At 45.0% G+C, this 19,379-nt stretch overlaps 1 protein-coding gene across 1 annotated transcript in view; it reads right to left on the bottom strand.

Moving 5' to 3' along the window:
* Window positions 1–547: 547 nt before the first annotated feature.
* LOC134564841 (phospholipid-transporting ATPase IG-like) overlaps window positions 548–19,379 on the bottom strand; it is a 29,256-nt gene continuing 10,424 nt past the window's right edge. Inside the window, 19 exon segments of the mRNA XM_063424061.1 lie at window positions 548–1,359; window positions 1,570–1,833; window positions 2,390–2,571; window positions 3,129–3,232; window positions 3,884–3,957; window positions 4,824–4,895; window positions 5,790–5,947; window positions 6,051–6,212; window positions 7,096–7,293; window positions 8,079–8,229; window positions 8,605–8,686; window positions 9,255–9,319; window positions 10,123–10,173; window positions 10,821–10,924; window positions 13,301–13,429; window positions 14,422–14,470; window positions 14,472–14,527; window positions 15,483–15,563; window positions 18,548–18,637. Of these exon segments, the coding sequence (XP_063280131.1) occupies window positions 1,146–1,359; window positions 1,570–1,833; window positions 2,390–2,571; window positions 3,129–3,232; window positions 3,884–3,957; window positions 4,824–4,895; window positions 5,790–5,947; window positions 6,051–6,212; window positions 7,096–7,293; window positions 8,079–8,229; window positions 8,605–8,686; window positions 9,255–9,319; window positions 10,123–10,173; window positions 10,821–10,924; window positions 13,301–13,429; window positions 14,422–14,470; window positions 14,472–14,527; window positions 15,483–15,563; window positions 18,548–18,637 (2,286 nt within the window). The 3' untranslated portion in view covers window positions 548–1,145.

Raw genomic sequence — 19,379 nt, 5'->3', positions numbered from 1 at the left:
GACAGAGAGAATGGTACTAGCACAGGTGAGCAGTATATGATGATCTCATCTCTGTCTTACAATGGGGATAGTAAAACATTGGCACAGGTTGCCCGAAGAGGCTGTGGATGCCCCATTCCTGGGAACATTCAAGGTCAGGTTGTACAGGGCTCTGAGGAGCTTGATGGAGCTGAAGATCTCCCTGCTCATTACAGGGGTTGGACCCTTTAAAGGCCCCTTCCAACCCAAAGTATTCTATGATTCTATGATCTCAAGCATTAATCTGGAGTTAAACTCTGCCTCCAAAGAAAGCAAGAGCAGACTTCCCACATTTTCCAGTGGGATTGGTTTGGCCATGTGCAATCAGGAACAGCAACTGCACCTCAGTAGTGAACCCCAGCCAAGAGCAGACAGGTCTGGGCTGTGAGATGGGTGTTTCAGGGACTCTTACCTATTCCAATATGTGCTTCCAAAATCATGCTGACATCATTTGCACCATCCCCTATGGAGAGGGTTATCGGGCTTCCTTTTGTCTTCTTCACCATTCGCACAATCTAGAAGATTAAAAAAAAAGACAGCAACAGAACCCAAAATTCAGTTAAAAAGCCTCCGGAGACCTTCCCACTGCTCCCCCCAGGACAAGCAATCATGCTTTCACAGCAGCAATATAACACCTGGAGAGTTCAGGTTAATAAAAGCCCTTGTTACTTGCTTTGCAGTCACAACCAGAGCAAAACCCCAATCCAGTTGTGCACAGTTGAAGGACAGTATTTCAAAACAAACCCCAGCAGCAACATCCTGCTCTTCCCTTCTGCCAGACCCTGTTTTCCCAAAGGTGGGTTCTCTCACGCATCTCAGGGTGCAAAAACACATCACATCAGGCTGGGACATCATCTGCTGGAGTGAGGAAGTCACAGACTCCAGTTGACAAATTTGGAAAGGGAAAAAAAAAAAGCAAACTGGGAGGTTTTGTTTATTTCTAATTGGCCTGGGTTTACAGGTTCCTGCCAGCATATTAAACAAAGGGTTTGCATTCAGATTTGAAAGAATGGTGTGCTTTTGTTGTGCTCTGAAGCTCAGATGAGGCTTACACATAGCCTGGAGAAGTCCTGCTTGATTAGGATGATCAGGTCAAGTCCCAGCTGATGAATTCAGTATGTGTCACATCAGCCAGTGACATGCTTCAGGCAGTGAGAGGTAAATACCTGTGCTTTCTGCAGCGGAGCCATCTGGCAGCAGAGGACTGCAGTGCACTTCAGGCAGATCTGTAGGAATATGCTTTTGTAATTGCTAGAGCCAGAGTCCTGAGAGGGGTTCAGTATCAGCGACAGCATCAAGCCATCGATAATCAGTCCATATTCTTGACTCAATGTCCAGCTTCTGGGGCACAACAATGAACACGTTTGAAACTTAATCAGACTAAGAAGTCAACCTAGCTGCTTGTATCATCTTAATGAAAAAAAAACTGGTTTTGGGTTAGTGTCTGCAAGTAACCAGTCCCCAGGGCCACGGCATGATCCTACTTCAATACCAAATTTACATCTGAAATGTGTACAGCTGGCTCACTTAATGGTCCTCTGGCCCACTTACCTCTTCAGGCCTCCCTGGTTTTTGGGAACATCCTGAATCAGCTTTTTGTGGTACTCCAGCAGCAGCTCATGGAGCTGATCCTCTGTCCTTTCACTCTCACACACCGTTCTCACCGTCAGCTCCAGCAGCTCAGTACTGGTCTGGAAGAGCCTGCAGGCATAGCAGGTGGATTTGGCAGTTTCCATCTTGTCTCCTGTCAGCACCCAAACCTTCATGCCAGCTGCATGCAGGGCTTCAATGGTCTCTCCTAGCTGCTCCTGCAGCCTGCAAGCAGAAGCAAAGCATCACTTTGCAGGTTGGTCCACACCTCATCCACATGACCCTGATTCTGATTCTGCAGGTAGAAAACACCAGCTCAAGAGAAGTTAAAAAACTTTTCCCATGCTGGGGAGACCACTGCCACAGGAATAAGGATTACAAGTCAGCAATACCAAATTTTTATTTGCAGGCAAAAAGAGAAATCACTGCTTTATACTCTTGACTCTTAGGCCTCAGTAAGAGTTTAATTTACACTTGCAGTTACTATAACTGAATGTGGAATTGAATTTGTTTTGATGTGCAAATTAATGCTGTGTGCTTAATTCACTCTAGAGGTGCAAGTATTTCGGTAGTTTCATTAATAAATCCCAATTCCTACTACACCAGCCAATTTAGGCAACTAGAGCACTGTGAAATGGGTTGTGCCATGGTGTAATTATTGCCCTGGACACTGCCAGCATCTGCCTGGCTGTTCAGTTCCACCACGGCGAGTCTGGGCCACAAGGCCACTCACAGAGAAACCACAGGCACCACAGGGCTGGTGGTGGAATCACCTGTTTACCTGTCTTCTACAGCAGTAGCCCCAATCAGGTGCATGTCTGCTTCTGTGTCGTCAAAAACCTTGGCCATCTTCTCCTCCCTGTCCTGCAGAGCCATCTTGGCTTCATTGAGCTGTCTGTCAATTTTGTCATACTCCTTTTCAGTTAGTTCTTTGAAGGCCACACAGAGCGTTCGGTAGCCATCCTGGCAGCAGGAGGGAAAGAAAATAAAGTGGACAAATGCCCTAAATCCAGATTTTTTTACAGCTCCTCACTTTAGGGTTGATGCTTTTGTCTACCATCAGTGCTTCTGGCAGTACTGACCCTGAGGACAAGGATAATTAGTTGGCTTGTGTCAAAAGAGCAATTTCCTCTGTTTATACAGTAACTTCTTCCCACCAGAGCAATCATGGTACTGCTTATTATGTGCAGAAAGAAAATAAGAGAAGGACCAGGGCAGAGAGCATGAAGCCAGCAGGGAGAGCAGGGACTGGGTACCACCATGACTGGGACCAGGCTGCTGATGTTACTTCTATTTTTAACTTGCCTGGGAGATGCTTGGACACAGCTGTGATGGAGACCATATAAGTATATCAAATAAAGGTGGAAGCCAACCAAATAGAGAAGGAAAGAAGCCTGACATGAAAACAATGTAAAGTGACACATTTTCAACACTTCCCTCCAAAGCAAGGTCACATCCCTATTTTTGGAATAAGGCTTTCCTGACCCCAGGAGCCAGCCAAATTCCATCCGTGTGCTCACCATAGCATTACGGTCCACGTGGACTTTTGTTTGTTGGATTTCTTCTTGCTGCACTCTTGGAAAAATAGAGGAGTCTGCTCCTTTACAGAAGAGAAGCAACTTTCCTAAAAGCAAATTATAAATAGTTTTTAGCACTCACAAGCTGCAGAAAGACTAAACAACATCAATAGCAAGCATTGCAGAGGGAGGAAATCTGGGAGGACTGAAGAGGGAACTGCTAGAAACCCAACTGCCTACCAAAAATGGCCTTTGACCAGCCTGTGAAAAACCATTGGCTGACTTGGCTGATACTTTGGGTGTCCCTACCTGCCTCTGAGCAAGTTTTCTGCAACAGGCTGAACATTGTATCTGTAAGCCTTGGAAACTTTTCCAGGGAGGGTAAAACCAGCATCCCAAACCTTACAGGACTGACACTTGAGAAGGATGGTGACCTCTGAATTTTTGTCTGTTATTCCCATGAAACCCCATCCCACCCAGGGGACATTCTCACGTGTCTTCCCTGAACTTTTTCCAGCCTGGAACAAGGCAGGCAGGGAGCTCTCCATGGGTCCCTGTTCTCATCCCCTGATCTGCTGTTGTTCCCAAACAGCTGCTATGAAGGAAAATTAACTCTATGGCAACCAGACTCAGTACGGAATTTAGTTAGACCAGCCTAGAAAACAACACTCAGCTTTTCTGGGTGACAGGAATAAGGAGGATGTGTTTTATAGCTGTGCACACAGGTATGAGAGGCCACAAAAGCACTTTGCCTGTACCTGTAGTGGTTCTCACAATGACACTCATACGGCGCCGGACAGGGTCAAAGTTCAACACATAGAGAAGTTGGTACCTTTAGAAAAAGAGAAAAAAGCTTTGACTCAGAAAAGGAAAAATAGAAAAATAACTATTTGAGACAGAAAATCACTAACAATGAGCTGCAGAAATCAATACATCCTACAAGTTGCATCAGCCACCTGGAAATGAGTTTTACAGCTACAGCACAAGAAAATGAAGGAAAAAACCCAAATTCCAGTAGTCCTGTGGTGCTGTGAGCATGGGACTAAGGGAGTGGGTACCCAGCAGTGCACCAAACCCCAGGCTGGGCAGGGGCTCAGCAGGGAATGGGGCACCACATGCCACAAACAGTAACACTGAGTCTCCCATTTAAATAAGGAGTTTCTTTATGAGGAAAGAAGTGAAACTTGCTTGTGAAGGCAAGTTTTCAGGGATTGCTGGGATTAGGTCAGTGACTCACAAATGTCCACCAAGCTGTGAGCACAGGGTAAAATCTAACTATTTTCAGCTTGGGAGGGAAAAAAAAGGTTACAGGGAATGGAGCTGTACCACGAGTTTAGGCTCACAGTGTTCTGCTGTGAGCCCCAGCCACGGCCCATAAGGTCAGCAGCCACCTTGTGAATCCCAGGAGCCACCTGCACAACCTGGTACTGATGAAGGATACATACAAAGGATTGCAGGCTCTTGAGGGACTTGAATTTAGACATCAGTAAACCATCCATGGATTTTTGCAAGTGAGCCTTTTCACCTACACCTTGATGTGCTGGGCTTTGTAAATGGGACAGGAGTTTTGGGGCAGGTCAGCACAGTCTGGCAGCCCTCAAGGAACAGCTTTGATATTGTCAGGTTGACCAAACTCAAGCTGGGTGGGAGTGGTGCAGAAGAGCAGCCCTGTTCCTCAGCAGCCCCAGCAGCACTTACATCTCAGTTTCATTCTTTTGGTTTTGAATTTTCATGAAATCATTTTCAAGTCCTAGAAAAGTGAAACCATACCTGTCAATAAACAAAAGGACAGAACAACATTGAAAACACCCATTGGCACATATTATACATAACAATGTTCTCATTTCACCTTCTGCACTGCAGAGCAGAGCTCAGTGAGCCCGAGCTAAAGAGCATGGCTGGATGTTTGTTTGCTCCATGCAGAGCCTGCTATGATGTCCTGGCACTGGCTCCCATCCCCTGGAGAGCCTGGGCACTGGAGCATACAGACACAGAGAGCCTCTGGACATGGTCCACTGGGTCTCTGGCAGCTTTAGAAACCATGAGCAAGTATACACAGCTGCAACAGCCTCCATCTAAAACCTAGGGGCTGGCAAGAGCATAGAATCACTGAATGGTTTGGGCTAGAAAGATCACCTGGTCCCAAACCCCTGCCATGGGCAGGGACACCTTTCACTAGACCAGGTTGCTCAAAGCTCCACCCAGCCTGCCCTCGAGCATCTCTGGCAGGATTCAAATGTGGGGTTGACAAAAGTAACCATCCTATTATATTGCCACTGCATGACAAGGAAAAAATTTCACTGGAATGCGCACATGGTAACTGGTCTTTGTTTCTAGGGGATTAAAGCACAGGGCCATGTGGGTTCCAGCAAAGCAGCCTCTACCACACTTGGGCACGGCAGCATCTTGGGGCTACTCTCAGTGAATGCAAACCATGGCCCCTCAGGGAGCTGCTCAGGGAAGATCCTTTACAGAGCATCCCTTTAACGGAGAGCTCATTTAAACCCACAGGCTCACAGGACTGCAGGTCAGGTCGAGCAATGGTATCATAACATGCTTCCCAGAGAGACCGTGGAAAGGGATGCATCACCTTCAGATCACCCTCACCTCCCTCCTTCCCACCAGAGAGAGGGAATTAAAAAGCCAACATCTTCACATTCTTACTTTTCTGCACCTTTCACCAAAGCAATTTCATCTGGGGAAGAGGAGATGTAGGTGTATTTGCGTTCTGGGTGTGCCATCAGCCCATCCACCTGGTCTGCTTCCTTGATCTGAACCGTGTGGCACAGGCAGAGGGCTCTCAGGAACAGCTCCTCGCGGCTCTGGCCATGAGGGAGGGAAGGGAGGGTGTTACCAGCTGAATGCCACACTTGGCCAGGAGCTGGCCACAAAACCCCTACAGCCATCAGCATGCACATTTCTTACCTTTTCAGCTTTGCCACAGTATTTGAGGGGTCCATCAGTCTGGGAGAAGCTATCCACCTCTGAAATGCAGTCTTTGTACTTGTGCCCGTCTATGCAGCACTCAATAAACTCCATGCTGTTCTCTGTCAGCGTCCCGGTTTTGTCTGTGAACACGTACTCCACCTGCAAGCACCAGGCAGCTGCCACAAGGGCTGGGGAAGGAGCCCTCAGAAACAGAGCCTGGGGCATTTCAGTGCATCTGTGCCAGTGCTGGAGGGTACTTGGCTATCCTAACCTGACTCTGCAAAACACACGCAGGTGCCCCACCATATCACTGTGTTGTTCTGCTACTTTGCTCCTTTGTTTTTCAGCCTGTTGCATAGGTGGCAGGAGGCAGCTTCTGAAGACTTAAAGTCTGTCTCCAGGCTCTTCATTTTCCCCTCATTTACTTTCTTGGGTCCTTTGCTACAGCCCTAGTGCTTACAGAACTGCTGCTGCAGGTCTGTTGCCTCCTTTGGGGGATTTTCATCTTGGAACTGTATTTCAATTAGCTGATTGCTATATTTTTATTACTGTTTTTAAAGCAAAATCAAAAGCAGGAGGCACTACACATGCCCTGCACTCATCTCTCAAGGTGCAGATCAAAAAGGGAAGCCTGAGCTGTCTAGGTGCCCCAGCAAGGCGGCAGCAGCACAGCTACATGTGCTCTGCACGCCCAGGGAGATGACTGGGCAGACATTTCCATTAATCCTCAAAGAGACAGAGGATTTTTAATTTTTAATTGAAGCAGTAAAAGCAAAGCACCCTGACACACAGAGCGCTGTGCCTGATATTCCCCAATACAGAAACAATTGGTACGACCCAATTCCTGCTCTTTCATGCACTATTTATAACCTTATCTGCTTTGCAGAGAGAGTGGAATCACATTCAATGGAAAGTGCCACCAAAACAGGTGAAGCCTGGCCTGAGGGGACTGCAAGGGATTGCCACAACAAGGGCTCTTTGCAGGGAGGGCACTTTCATCCACATTTTCATCCAGACAGATGCAAACACAGCACATTCTGACCTGCCCAAGCTCTTCATTCAGGTCCAAGGTGTTCACCAATGCCCCCTCTTGTATTTCTTCATCATACATCTCTTTGTCCCAGGAGATGAAGAAGGAACCCAAGAACTTCTGCATCTCTACTGTAACGTACATGGAGACAGGGATAATAAAATTGAAGAGGACCATAAACGACAGGAAGTCCGTGAACATCCGCAAGACCTGCAAAGGAAAGAGGAGAAGATGCAGCCTGTGGCTGTCAGGACACAGGGGCAGTTTACAGCAACATCTCAGGGATTCCAGACAGCTTCTCAGAAAAGGTTAAATAGGAAAAAACATGAAAATTAATACAGCTGACACACAGGGCTAAATCCCATTTTCCTTTGGTACAGAAAATCCCACTATCTTCCGCAACTACACGAGCACATCTCACTGCTTCATAGTGACCAAAACAGTATTTCATAAGCATATTCCTCTTAAGAATATACTGCTACAGGCTCATCCTGACCCCAAGTAACCAGAAAAAAGGAGCAGGTGGCTTGAGACCAGTCAAGCTGTGGCAAGGGTACAAGTGGTGCAGTGACATCCCTGTAAGTCCTCCTCAATAACCCATCAAATGAACATCTCTACACACTTACACTCAACTCTCTCAGGCTTGACTGCCCATGTCTTGGCAAGTTTAACAAACTAGTTGACATGACCTCAATTAAAGTTTACCATTTCAAAGCTGAAAGATAGCTCGAGTTCAGATAAGGACCCAGGTTAAATCAGCTGCATTTCTATATTATAAATTATTTACTTATGCTTTGCCCTGCTCCACACAAATATCACTGTGCACAAGCATGAGAGCACAAAAGAAACATAAACAGCAGGAGAGATCGAAGGAAACAACAGCACTTTCTGTGAGCAAACAGGACTTCCAGGGCTGGCAGCAGGCACTATCAGATTAAACAAAACAGCTAGAATAAGTAAAGCTGGAGGAGATGCTGAAATACAAATCCACTTACCTTGAACGTCTCTCTCTCTTTTTTAGTCTTTTCATTGTACCAAGGCTCATCATTAAATGGATTACTCTGCCAGACGTATTTCAGAGTCGTGCATACAGTGGCCTTGCCCAGTAAGATGCACAAATACACTATCAAGAAAGCATTGATAGATCTGAAAAACAGGTTTCTCTTTCAAATTCTTGCAGCTATTTTTATAGAGAAAAACATGTAAATAGGCAGGAATAAGACTTCCTTACTTTTAAGAAGGGAATTACAGAACAAGTGCTTTTGACACTGCTGATATTCAGGGTCAGGTTCGTATATTTTAACATTTTTTAATTTTGTTTTTAAATTTAGAAAAGCTACTAAATGATGCTGCTTCTTGCAAGATATGCTTTATCAAATACCCAGATTTTTCTATGCAATCAGAGAGCATCTGAAACAAAAGGCAGCAGATTAGGGAATTATTTCTCTACAAGTCATCCATTAAAAACAAATCTAAACCCAACAGGTTTTATCAATTTTTTTTCTGAGCATAAATACTCACTTTTCTACTGCAGACCGTTTCTGAGATTTCCCTTGGTAGTTCAGAGCCATTTTTGTTTCCATTCCAGTATAGACTGCAACTCCTACAGGGTATTAAAGCATGGCTCATAAGGGACCGGCAGCCCCAGAGGGACCCAGCTGGCACTTGGCCATCAGGGGCATCTGTGTTTACACCAAACTCCAATCCCAGCTGATGGAAGAGGCATTACCCAAGAACTGTTCACCTACAGAAACCTCTGAGACTGCTAAGTAATGTCACTGCTGTATCCCAGAGCATGAGCAGGAGCCCATGGATCACATACAGTCAGGCAAAGGATCAGTCTCCCATCACGATTGTCACCCTCCATCATCAGCATGAGATTGTGCTCCCAGCAAAGGCTCTGGGGACAACTCCTTGCTCATCATGTCTCAGGCAAAAAGAAAAGCTTGCTCTGGTGTATTAAAACAACTGGGCAGCCCTGAAGATAGAACCAGTGCCTCCTAATTTCACCCTGGTCACTTTGCAATCAGCATTGCATGAAAACTGCAGCTGTACAGCCCAGGTAGACATGCTGTAGAGAAGTATGTTCCCTCTCCAGATTTAGCAGTGAACATCTACATTTGTCATTACTTATCAGAACTATTTAAATAAACAAACAAAAATAACTTCACCATAAATCTTCTTGGTATTTTTGAGGGTAGCACCTTTCAACAACAGGTTTTCAGGACCCAAAGACCTAAACATAAAAGAAATTATAACATTACATCACTCAAAGAACATTCAAACTACTTTATAAATTAGAATCAGAAATAGGATATAAAGATAAACAAAGGTTCCTTATGTCTGATTACATGATTTGTATGTTAAATTGGGGCCTTGCTTGAGTTTATTCTTCTCTTTATATAATTACATTTCCATTTCATCTTACAAATGCTATCCCTGATGCACAAAGTTCCACTCTTATTGGGGAATTTTCCATAAGGCTTTTGAGGAATAACTGCAAAATGTTCAGATCCAGTATGTTCCAGTACTTATATAAAAATGCAGTGTTAAAATCATCAGAAGTCTGTCCATTCCAGCTCAATCAATCAATGGCACCATCAAAGCTGACAGCTCCATTTGTGGTTTTATTTCTCTTTGAAACCCCCAGTGACCCTTTGTTGCTTCCAGGGTATGAACAGATTCCACCAGAGCACAAAATCCATCCAACATGCTCTAGTGAGAGCCAACTGTTTTAGATGGCTTATGAACATTATTTGCTCATTTTTTTTCCATGAAACACTCTGATTGATGTTTGAGTTTTTGTCATTGCCTGGTAAATTTGTGCCCCATCAGCATTACCTGCATTGCTTCCCTAAAAGAGGCTCAAACAAATCACAGGATGGCAGAAGGGAGGCCTCCTTTTAAAATGAAATCTTTGGAATGGTTAAAGAAAAAAATAATATTCCCAAATGATGGCAGGACAAGCTCAGATCCTTGAAATTCTCTGTAGATGCCCAACCCCTCTGAAGAGGGCCAACAGACAGCTGCAAGACCAACCTGGCTACGGGCTCTTGGTTACTTCTGTAGATGATAATTCTTCCAACAAATCTGTGACAAAAATATGAGAAACTTGTATTACAAACACATTATAGATACCACAAATATAGCAAAGAAAAGCCATTGACAGGAAATGGAAGCAAATACAGAGACAAGTGAATTGGAGAGTTTAATGTTTCAGAGGGGTGGCTGTGCTCAGAGAGAAGCCACACACTCCCCACACTCAGGGGTGCCCATGTGCTTACACACCCCAGCACATCCCCATTGCAGACTGCAACACACCCCAGAAGACCTCCCTCAAGGGATTTAACCACACAGGCCACTTACTCCTGGAAGTCATTCAGCCCAATGCATTTTACTGGGAAGGTAGAGTGGCCTAAAAATAGGTACATGGACCATTACTACTGCTGAGCTGAAAAAAACCAGCTCATTATACCACGAAAAGTGTTGCACAAGGAAGGCTTTTCTGCAAAGACACTGAGCTTTAAAGACTTTGGCATCCTCATACAGAGGAGGTCCAGTAGCTTGTCACTGCCTTGAGACATTTTTTGGTTTCTGATGGCCTTTTGGAAAACTGGTCTTTGCTTTGCTGAACTGCAGATCTGCCAAGTGATGGTGCTGAGGTGTCTGCAGGGGGATGACAGCAGGCAGCTGCAGGGCAGGACAGGCAGGGGAGGATGCAGGAGGGACAGACTCACTTGTAGAGGTCAGGCTGTGGCTGTTCACACTCGATTGTGGCCATGAGGGTGTCGATGGCTTCATCAGTGCAGAGCACAGTGGTGTCCCGCACCACGTAGTGAGTCTGGGCACAGGAGCACAGGCAGCGTCACCACAAGCCCCATCAACAACCCTATCCCCAAGGTTTATACCCTAACACTTAAAATGCCACATTGCACAAGCCTGTCAGCACCAGCAGTTCTCCCAAGCCCTCGCCATGCTCCTACAAAGCAGTTGAAGCATCTCTCAGCGAAAGAATGAAGTCACTAACGCTTAAGAGAAACCACAGTAGCAAGCAGCTGCTGCGTGTCTCTCAGTAAGGCATCCACCAAAAGCAGAGCATACTTGGTTTTTCCCTGGGGACTTGCCCTAGTTGGGGTAGAGGGGAGGCTGCAGGTGGCCCTGTGAAGAAGAGGCTCTTGGGGACCACCTGCCCCAGCTCCTGATGGTAACTAGACACCAGCTCCAGTACCAGGGATCAGGTGGAGCACTGGTAGTGTCCGAGCTATTTTTAGCAGCTGCTGCTGAAAAGGTTCATCTCTCATAATTAACTGAAAAGCCCACAAAGGATCTGCTTGCTGCCTTTCAGGCTTTATTTATAGGAGCTACTCAGAGCTCCAAGTCATGGCGGGTTGCACAGCAGGCTGCCTCAATCCATCTTCATAAACAAATTCATTAAAACGCTTCCTCCACTCCTGACGTGTGCGTCCCCTTCCCTGTGTATCCCGGGAGGCACCACCATGTTACACAGGCCATCATCATGGCATTAGAAATCCCCACCTTCCTACTGCTTTGCTAACCTGCCTGGCTTTTCCAATTGAAAATGCTCAAGCACACGTGGATCTCTGGTATAGATCACAGCTTTTGTGAAGCATAATTCAAAACTGTTCCTGCAGTGCCCAATACCAAACCCAGCCCTTGCATGGGGTTTTGCAGGGCTCTCATCAGCAGAGACACTGTGCAATTACTGAGTGATACTTAAAAGCTGCCTCCCAATCAATTCCATGATCCTCAGTGCATTTAGAAAACATGTTCTTTTAGCTAACATATGGCCAAAGATTTGTGCTTCAAAGACAGCCCTGACAAAATCTCTTCTACAGTTCTATTCTAGTTTCACTTAATCAGGCACCTCTCCCATACCTCAACCTGACATGCCCTAATTACCAGAAAAAGCCCCATGAGGAAAGCAGCAGATACTCCAGCAGATGAGATTTGGTGATTACCCAAGCATACTTCCCTCAATCCCCTTTTGCAGCAAACCCTGGTTTCTAATGTTAGATCTATTTCCCCAAACAGAGCTGGCTTTTCTATTCCCTCTTCCCCTTCAAACTCATCTTCACCTCATCATGAAACAGGAAACAGCTCCCACTTACCTACAGGAATCCACAAACCAAGAAAAAAAACACCACAGTGCTTGATATAGAAACTTAGCACCGCATCTCCAGACTCACAAGTTAGTAAGAGCCAAGACTCTGCAAAAGTAATGTGAGCTGATGCATATAATACACCTGACACAAATAAGCAATAGCCTTTTAACATGGTCAGCTATTTTTAGCCTCAAGCCACTTCAAGGCTCCAACTCCTCCTCACTAGTGGAACCAGCACTGTGCCAACCAGCTCCCACACAGTTTATCCAGCGATTAACAGCCACCCATAGAGAAGAGCCACAAATCCCAGATAAACATAGCAGATCCACAGTGGTATTCCCACTGACTTCAGAGTATGCTGGAATGAATCATGTCATTTTAAAGTATCTTCCAGTCCTACTACTGCAGCTGCTAGTATCTGTATAAATATTTATCAAACTCAAGTGCAACCAAATGTTCATGTCTTCTGACATATATAAGTTCTTTGTTGTTGCTTCTTTCCCTAGTTCAGAGAAAGAAAGAAAATAAACTGAAGATATTCATCTTGAACAAGACTAGTATTAAGTTTCACTGCTTGCTTCAGGGAAAGGGAGAGAAAATCCCAGAAGCAATGCTTTTCTCATGCTGGTGAAAAATTCCCCAAATGAATCTAGATATGCTGCCTCAAAGAAGTCCCTAATCACACTGGAAATGCTTGGTTAAGTAAGTGTTGGCAGGTCTGGAAAGGAGCTGGAGAGCTGCAGGCACTGCTCCCCTGATGCACCAGAGCTCACAGTGTGGCTGGAGCAGGGAAGCCCTAACGGGCTGCCTGTGATGGGCAGCAAAGCTGTGTCGATAAATGGCAATCCAATTTGGGGCAGCACCAGCAGAAATGGCCCTTGGAGACAAAATAGAGCACAAACAATCCCCCAGGGCTTCACTGCTGAGGTCCTGGAAGCAGACAAGAGGCAGGAGCTGTTAAAGAGCCATGCAGCCACAGGGGTGAGCTCCATGGCAGCATCCTCCAGTTGAGCAGAGCTCCCACCCTGCAAGCAGTGCCACCTCCAGGTACCCAAGCACCAGTTCCCACATGTTGCCCCACACAGCCCCCTCACCTTGAAATTGGACTCACCATCAAGGCTCGCTGTAGTGACATAACAGGTCCCATCAGTGCTGCTGGAGGCCAAAAATATCAAGTCACAGGGGAAGGTCTTATCTGCTTTCACTTCTACTATGTCTCCAACCTAGGAGAAAAGAAATATTCACATGAAAAGTCCTCTCAGTTGTTACTGGATGATTATGATTTAGCGTCTCTCAAAGCTTAAAGAAATCACCTTGGCTAAAAGGTAAACTGGGGTCCAAGAGGTGCACAGATCCCTGAACATCACTCCACAGCCTGATGGGGCGATCCATGTGGCACTGTTAGTATTTATTTCTCTGCTAAATCTTGATGGGGCAAGAGACTGTACCTGCCTTAAGTGTGGTGCGATAAATTAATGCCAAAGCTAAGTGTACTTTTCTGGTGTCCTTGGGACAGTTGGAAATAGAAGAGGACTGCCTGTCCTGGGGAAATGCCAAATGCTGACAGATATGTCACTAGTCAGCCCTGGTACAGCTTTTGTGAGACAGCTTTTCAAAAGCAATCAAAGGCAGCTTCACTCCTTGACTGGGAACGGCTCTGGGAGCATCTCATCTCAAAGTGAGCACGCTGGGGCAGCTCTAACCCAGTACACCCCTCCTTCCCTGCCCTTGTCCCCTCAGAACACAGCTCTGTGTTCCCATCAGCCTCACTGAGAACTGTAGCAATGTATCTGCATAACTTAGGCCATCCTGTGTACCAGCCAAACTGTTTGTAGGTATTCTTATCAAACCACCTGTAGTTATTGTTATCAGAACTCTCAGGAATTCGTCAAGGTTATTGAGACAACAACAGGGCTAAAATAAGAAAAGAAGAGTCTGAGAAACTGAGTACCAAGAATGCAAGACCTAGATAAAGGAGGCCCACAGATTGATAACCTGGGACCAATCATGTTTCCTGGAGGGTGTGTGCTGGCCACGTGGACAAGACAGAACCACCAATCAAATAATGCATGATCACCTGAACAAGCAGCTTAGAATCTATAACTGTAGCTTAATGTAAACAATAAACGGCTTCTGCTTCAATCATATTGATTGTGTGTTCAGATGTCCCAATCTCCTGCAGAGAACCACATGCAAGTTCTCAGTTAACAGTTACCTTGATGTTTTCACTCTGTTTCCGCACTTGCTTTGCATTTTCAACAACAGACGTTGCTTTTGTTCACTTCATTGTCAGCTCTGTGCCTCAACCAGTCCTCATACCCCTAAGGCACAGACACAGGCAACACAAACTTGTAACAAAGTGAGTAAACTAATGAAAAAGGAGGAGTGAGGATGAGAGGGACACATTAAAACAATGAATAAGTCAACCATCCTCAGACCTCCTTCATGCCTGACAAAACATCACCCAGAGTGGCTCAGACTGAATCAATTTATTTTAAAAACTTCATGTGCATATTTGACAGATTCAGAACAGATTAAAATAACAGAAAAATAATCTATATGTGGGGCATGCAATGAGCAGCTAAACTACTGTAACACATTTCTATTATTCTCAGCTTTGGTAAGAACAGACTGATAATATGAATAATACACTCAGTAGCCTGCAACTCTTTCCTATGGTAATGCAGGATGAGACTCTTTCTCTTCAGTCTTTACTGGAAGAATAAAACATTGAGATTTGAAGTAGATTTTATTCTAGCTCTCCCTTTCCAGCCCCCGTAGAAGAAACTTCTTTTTTTATTATTCAATCAGGAAATTTTAACTGGCATGTGTGCCTGTGATAGGCAAAAGGTCTTAACATTGCAAGAAGATGAGGGCTGCATGTTTTTATGACTAGCTGGGTGGCTGAACAGAACCTGTCCTTTCCACCTACCAACACAGGAGCAGAGTGTGGGCTGTATTTGGAGCATGTCTCTGCAAGAACTCAGAGTGTTTCTAAGAGGAAAAACATTCAAGTAACACCAGACCTACAGCAGAAAGCTTTACTGACCCTCATGGCCTGCTTTCAACAGCACAGGCATGCTTTACATTGCCAGAACAGGAGACACCAACACACTCAAAATGCAGCCTCTTGAAAAGCACCAGTGCCCACCTCACCCTCTAAGAAGGGTGCACCAAACCTACCAGCACATGTTGGTGGCTTCTGAGTACATTTACATACATGTTTCTCTACCTGTCTCAAAGAGCATCTTCTCCTCCCCACACTGACACCTATACCTGTTTGATAGCTGTGACAGTGATGGCAAAGAAGAGCGGGAGGCCACTGGTAACCGGGCTGGTTGGGGTGTCCACTATCACCTGCAGAGAGAAAAATGTATTGCTGAGCCCTGGGTTTTAGGCAGCAGAAGAAACCAAAACTTTGGTTATGGGGGGAAAAGGGTGCCCATCCCACTGCGGGCAGGTCAGAGCCCAGCAGAGGAGAAAGGGAAGCAGCATTTGGATATTTATTGTTTCAGGCTGCCTGTAAAAAGCTTTGTTAAGGACAGGACTCCCCTTATCAGCTACATGGACATTTTTGACTACGAAATGCTGTATACTGCAATATTACCCTGCACTACTGAACCCAGAGAGAAAAGCCAGAAGATTCTGAAGTGGAAAAGATACCCCACAAGAAGCATCTAGACAAATGGCAGATGAGTTAAGTAGCAGGAGGGTAAACCAAGATAAATACCAAAAATGTTTCCAGGTACACGAAGCCTTGGCTCACTCAAATGGGTGTAAAATGTTTCCAAGCAGAAAGTCTGGTAGAAACCACACTCTAAAGGAACAGCCTTGAGTGAGGATAGCACCAAGTATCAGACACTGCACACAGCACATGTGATGGCCACTCACCAGGGCAGTATCATGAAGCTTAGGCCAATAAGCCAAAAGTTATCTTGCAAAAATTGGACAGGTCTTGGGAATCCAAGAAGAACTTTAGCTTTCTGCTGAGAAGGGCAAAGTAGAGGACCTCCTGCTGACCAGCACGAGAGTTTCCTGCACTGGATGAGATGTAGTTGTATGTATTTATGTAAAAAAAAAAAACAATACAACTTCTGTCCACACAGATACAGGATTACAGATATAGGAACACAATATCAGATGAAGTGCCTGGAATAATTCATATATGTATTTGGAGTATGGACTCCCTGCAAAAACCCCATGGCTGGACACTACTCTTCCCCTAGTGGCTGGTGAAAAGCTGAGAGACACATGAGCAACAAGCCAGGACAAAGGCAGACTCCTCTGAAACTATTTTTGGACTGGTTTAAGACTTCAACAGCTTAATTTGAATCCACTTAAAAGTGACAGTCCTCCTGTTACTTAATAGTTTCTTCTTACAAGATTCCTTAGGACACTAAGAACCACACTCCAAAAGTTACCTCCACTTTCCTCCTCAAAGAGACTCTTTTCATTCCTGCTACCTCCTAAAATAGCTTATTGCCACCAGTTTAGTCTGTCTACAAACACATTTGGACTGTGCTCACTCCAGGCCAGCCCCTTCTGCCAGGAGATTACCTGCAGATTCCTGAGAGCTGCAACAGATGAACCAAAGGAGCAGCCATACATATCTCTTATCTCTTTTATCTATATCTATCTTTTATATATAGCTATATCTTTGTATCCCTGTTTGTGTGCAGCGTGTTTTATGTTTAATGCACGTACTGTGTCTCACAAAGAGCTGGATCTGGAGTCACAGAGAAATAGATGTTTTGATAAAGCATTTCACAACAGATAGGGCAGCTGCACCAGGCAATTCCTAGAGCACTGTGACACTTCACTCCTCATGTAGCAATCAGGAGGGACAACCCCATTAATTTACAGAAATTTAAATATAAGCATGAACATTTAAGCTACAGGAGGCATTTTTCAAGGTATAACTCTTGGTACTTAAAATGAATGGAGTGGCCCTGAGTGCCTTTTTAAGGCAAGTGACATCTCCAGAATGACAAGCACCTGAGGGCAGGGAGCTGCTCTATACAGCAGCCAGTGGATCAGTGCTGTCAGGCTGGATTTTGCTCAGTTGGGTTTGTTTGTTCTCTAAATTGACCATGAGGGCTGCTTCCTGATTTTAGAGGTGCTCACAGAATAAAGACAAGGAGGAACAGCCAGGCTCTTCTCTCACCTGCATAGACCTGTGCCTAAAATGGGCAAGCAGCTAGGCTGAAACCCAGTTTGTAACTACAATCAGGAATATTCCATGTTCTCCACGGCCAGAGGGTCAATAGATAAAATGTAATAGCATGTCACTAAGTGGCCAGCTACACAAAAAGGACATCCTGACTCCAGGGTATTGCTTCAGTTCAAGGCAAATTACAGATTGGGTCTAACAAAATGGAGCAATGCCAGCGAAATGAAGAGATGGAGGCAAGCCAGCTGACACCAGAGTAAATTGGCCTTTTGTGTCACACATGGCCGTGCCTTGGGATCCCCACTCCTGCAGCAACCAGTGACTGGAAACCAGAACCCTTTACTGCATGAACAAAACATTTCAGGCACTCATTGTTTAAACAGCAGCCTAGGAGGGAGTGATAACCCAGTCCTGAGCCACCAAAACCCTGCAGCAGCCACACAATACCTTTTCATTTGCTGGGGTAGAGCTCTGGTGCCTATTTCCAGCCCTAGAGCTGGTTGTGTGCTGAGCCCCAGGCCTGAGGATTTAAAAGGTGAGCAAAGGCACTGCAGTGATTCTCCCAAACTCCCTTTGCCCCAGTGCATTTTGACAGCTTGCTTTTCTTGGATGACAGAAGAGAAAATGAGTATTCCTCAGGATTTGCCCCTTCACTCAAGCCACAAAGCACAGCAGGAAAAGTTTGTGGCTGTAATAAAATTGCTGTTTTACCCATGCAGAGCAACTTCCTGAAACTGCAGGTTTCCAAAACTCATCCTATGCATTTTCTGAATTTTACTGAGTACATCCTATCTCTCCTGCTTGGAACTCATAATATCTGAGACATAAAAATATCATATCACTTGGGGAAATATAGTTATGAAACAGAAGTAGTAATGGTGACAAAAAAAATCTTAATTGTGTAGCATCAAGTGTATTTTCAGTGGCTGAGTGATCTTAACTGTTAAGATGGTTTCTCAGTGTTTCAGCAGTCATTCAAACCCCATCTCAGACAGGCCCAGATATTTTAATTATTTTTATGCTTTGGATGGTGTGGCAGAATAATAACACAGTTTCCAGCTCAAAAATTTCCAAACTTCTTATAAGCACAGTTTTAAAGCTCAGTTCTTGTTCGAGCTGTGTTTAACATCAGTGCCTAAATAAAACTCGCTCTTAGCATCAAAGCTCTTACCTGCACGAGGAAGATGATGAGGAAGTAGAAGTTGGCAATTCTTCTAAATTGCTCAAAAAGGTTCTTCGGGAGGAAATTCCAGAGGTTGTACTGTGGGGAGAGAGGAGGACTCACAAATAGACCAAGGCACGTGGCTGACAGGGACTAGAGCTACAGAACGGGAATGATCAGCATCCAAGAGGAAAGGAGCTCTCCTTCAACATGGCAAGGGAAGCACAGCGAGGTGGCTGAGCAGCCTGGAGGGCTCCAGGCAGAGATCCAGGTCCCACAGCTAAGCCCAGGAGCACAATGCAGCTGGATGCTGAGATGCCACCAAATTTCTGCTTCTGCTTCCAGCTCCAGCTCTCTCTGCTGGAGCACTGAACAGTCGGAAGTGTCCCACAGTGAGACAACTTCTAAAAAGGCATTTGTAGACACGTGATTTCATTACAACATAACCCACAGTGGATATATTTTTTCCAAATTCCCAAAACCATCTCAGAGCTGCTTTTCTGAAAAAAAGAAAAAAAAAAAGCCATGCTGCCCATACAAATTCAGTATTAGGTTGTGCTTCATTATAATTTTAAGAAGGCTGCTGAATCATTTACTCTGGAAAGCATGTGGAATTTAAGAACAACATGGAAAATAATGGGTCTAACATCTATCTTTCAGTCAATCTGAAATAAAAAAAATAAGCAGTCAAGTCTCAAGACCAATGTCCATTTAATTATAAAAGAGACTGGTCAGGTCCCAGGCCTAGCAAATATAAAAGGAAAAAAGAGCAAGGACATAACATTCAAAAATAAATCAAGGAAGAACTAAAATTAGTGCTAAGGCATACCATTTGTCAGGG

Source organism: Prinia subflava (assembly GCF_021018805.1).
Source record: "Prinia subflava isolate CZ2003 ecotype Zambia chromosome W unlocalized genomic scaffold, Cam_Psub_1.2 scaffold_22_NEW, whole genome shotgun sequence".
NCBI classification, from domain to species: Eukaryota; Metazoa; Chordata; class Aves; order Passeriformes; family Cisticolidae; genus Prinia; species Prinia subflava.
This window is presented reverse-complemented; position numbering and strand designations above follow the sequence as displayed.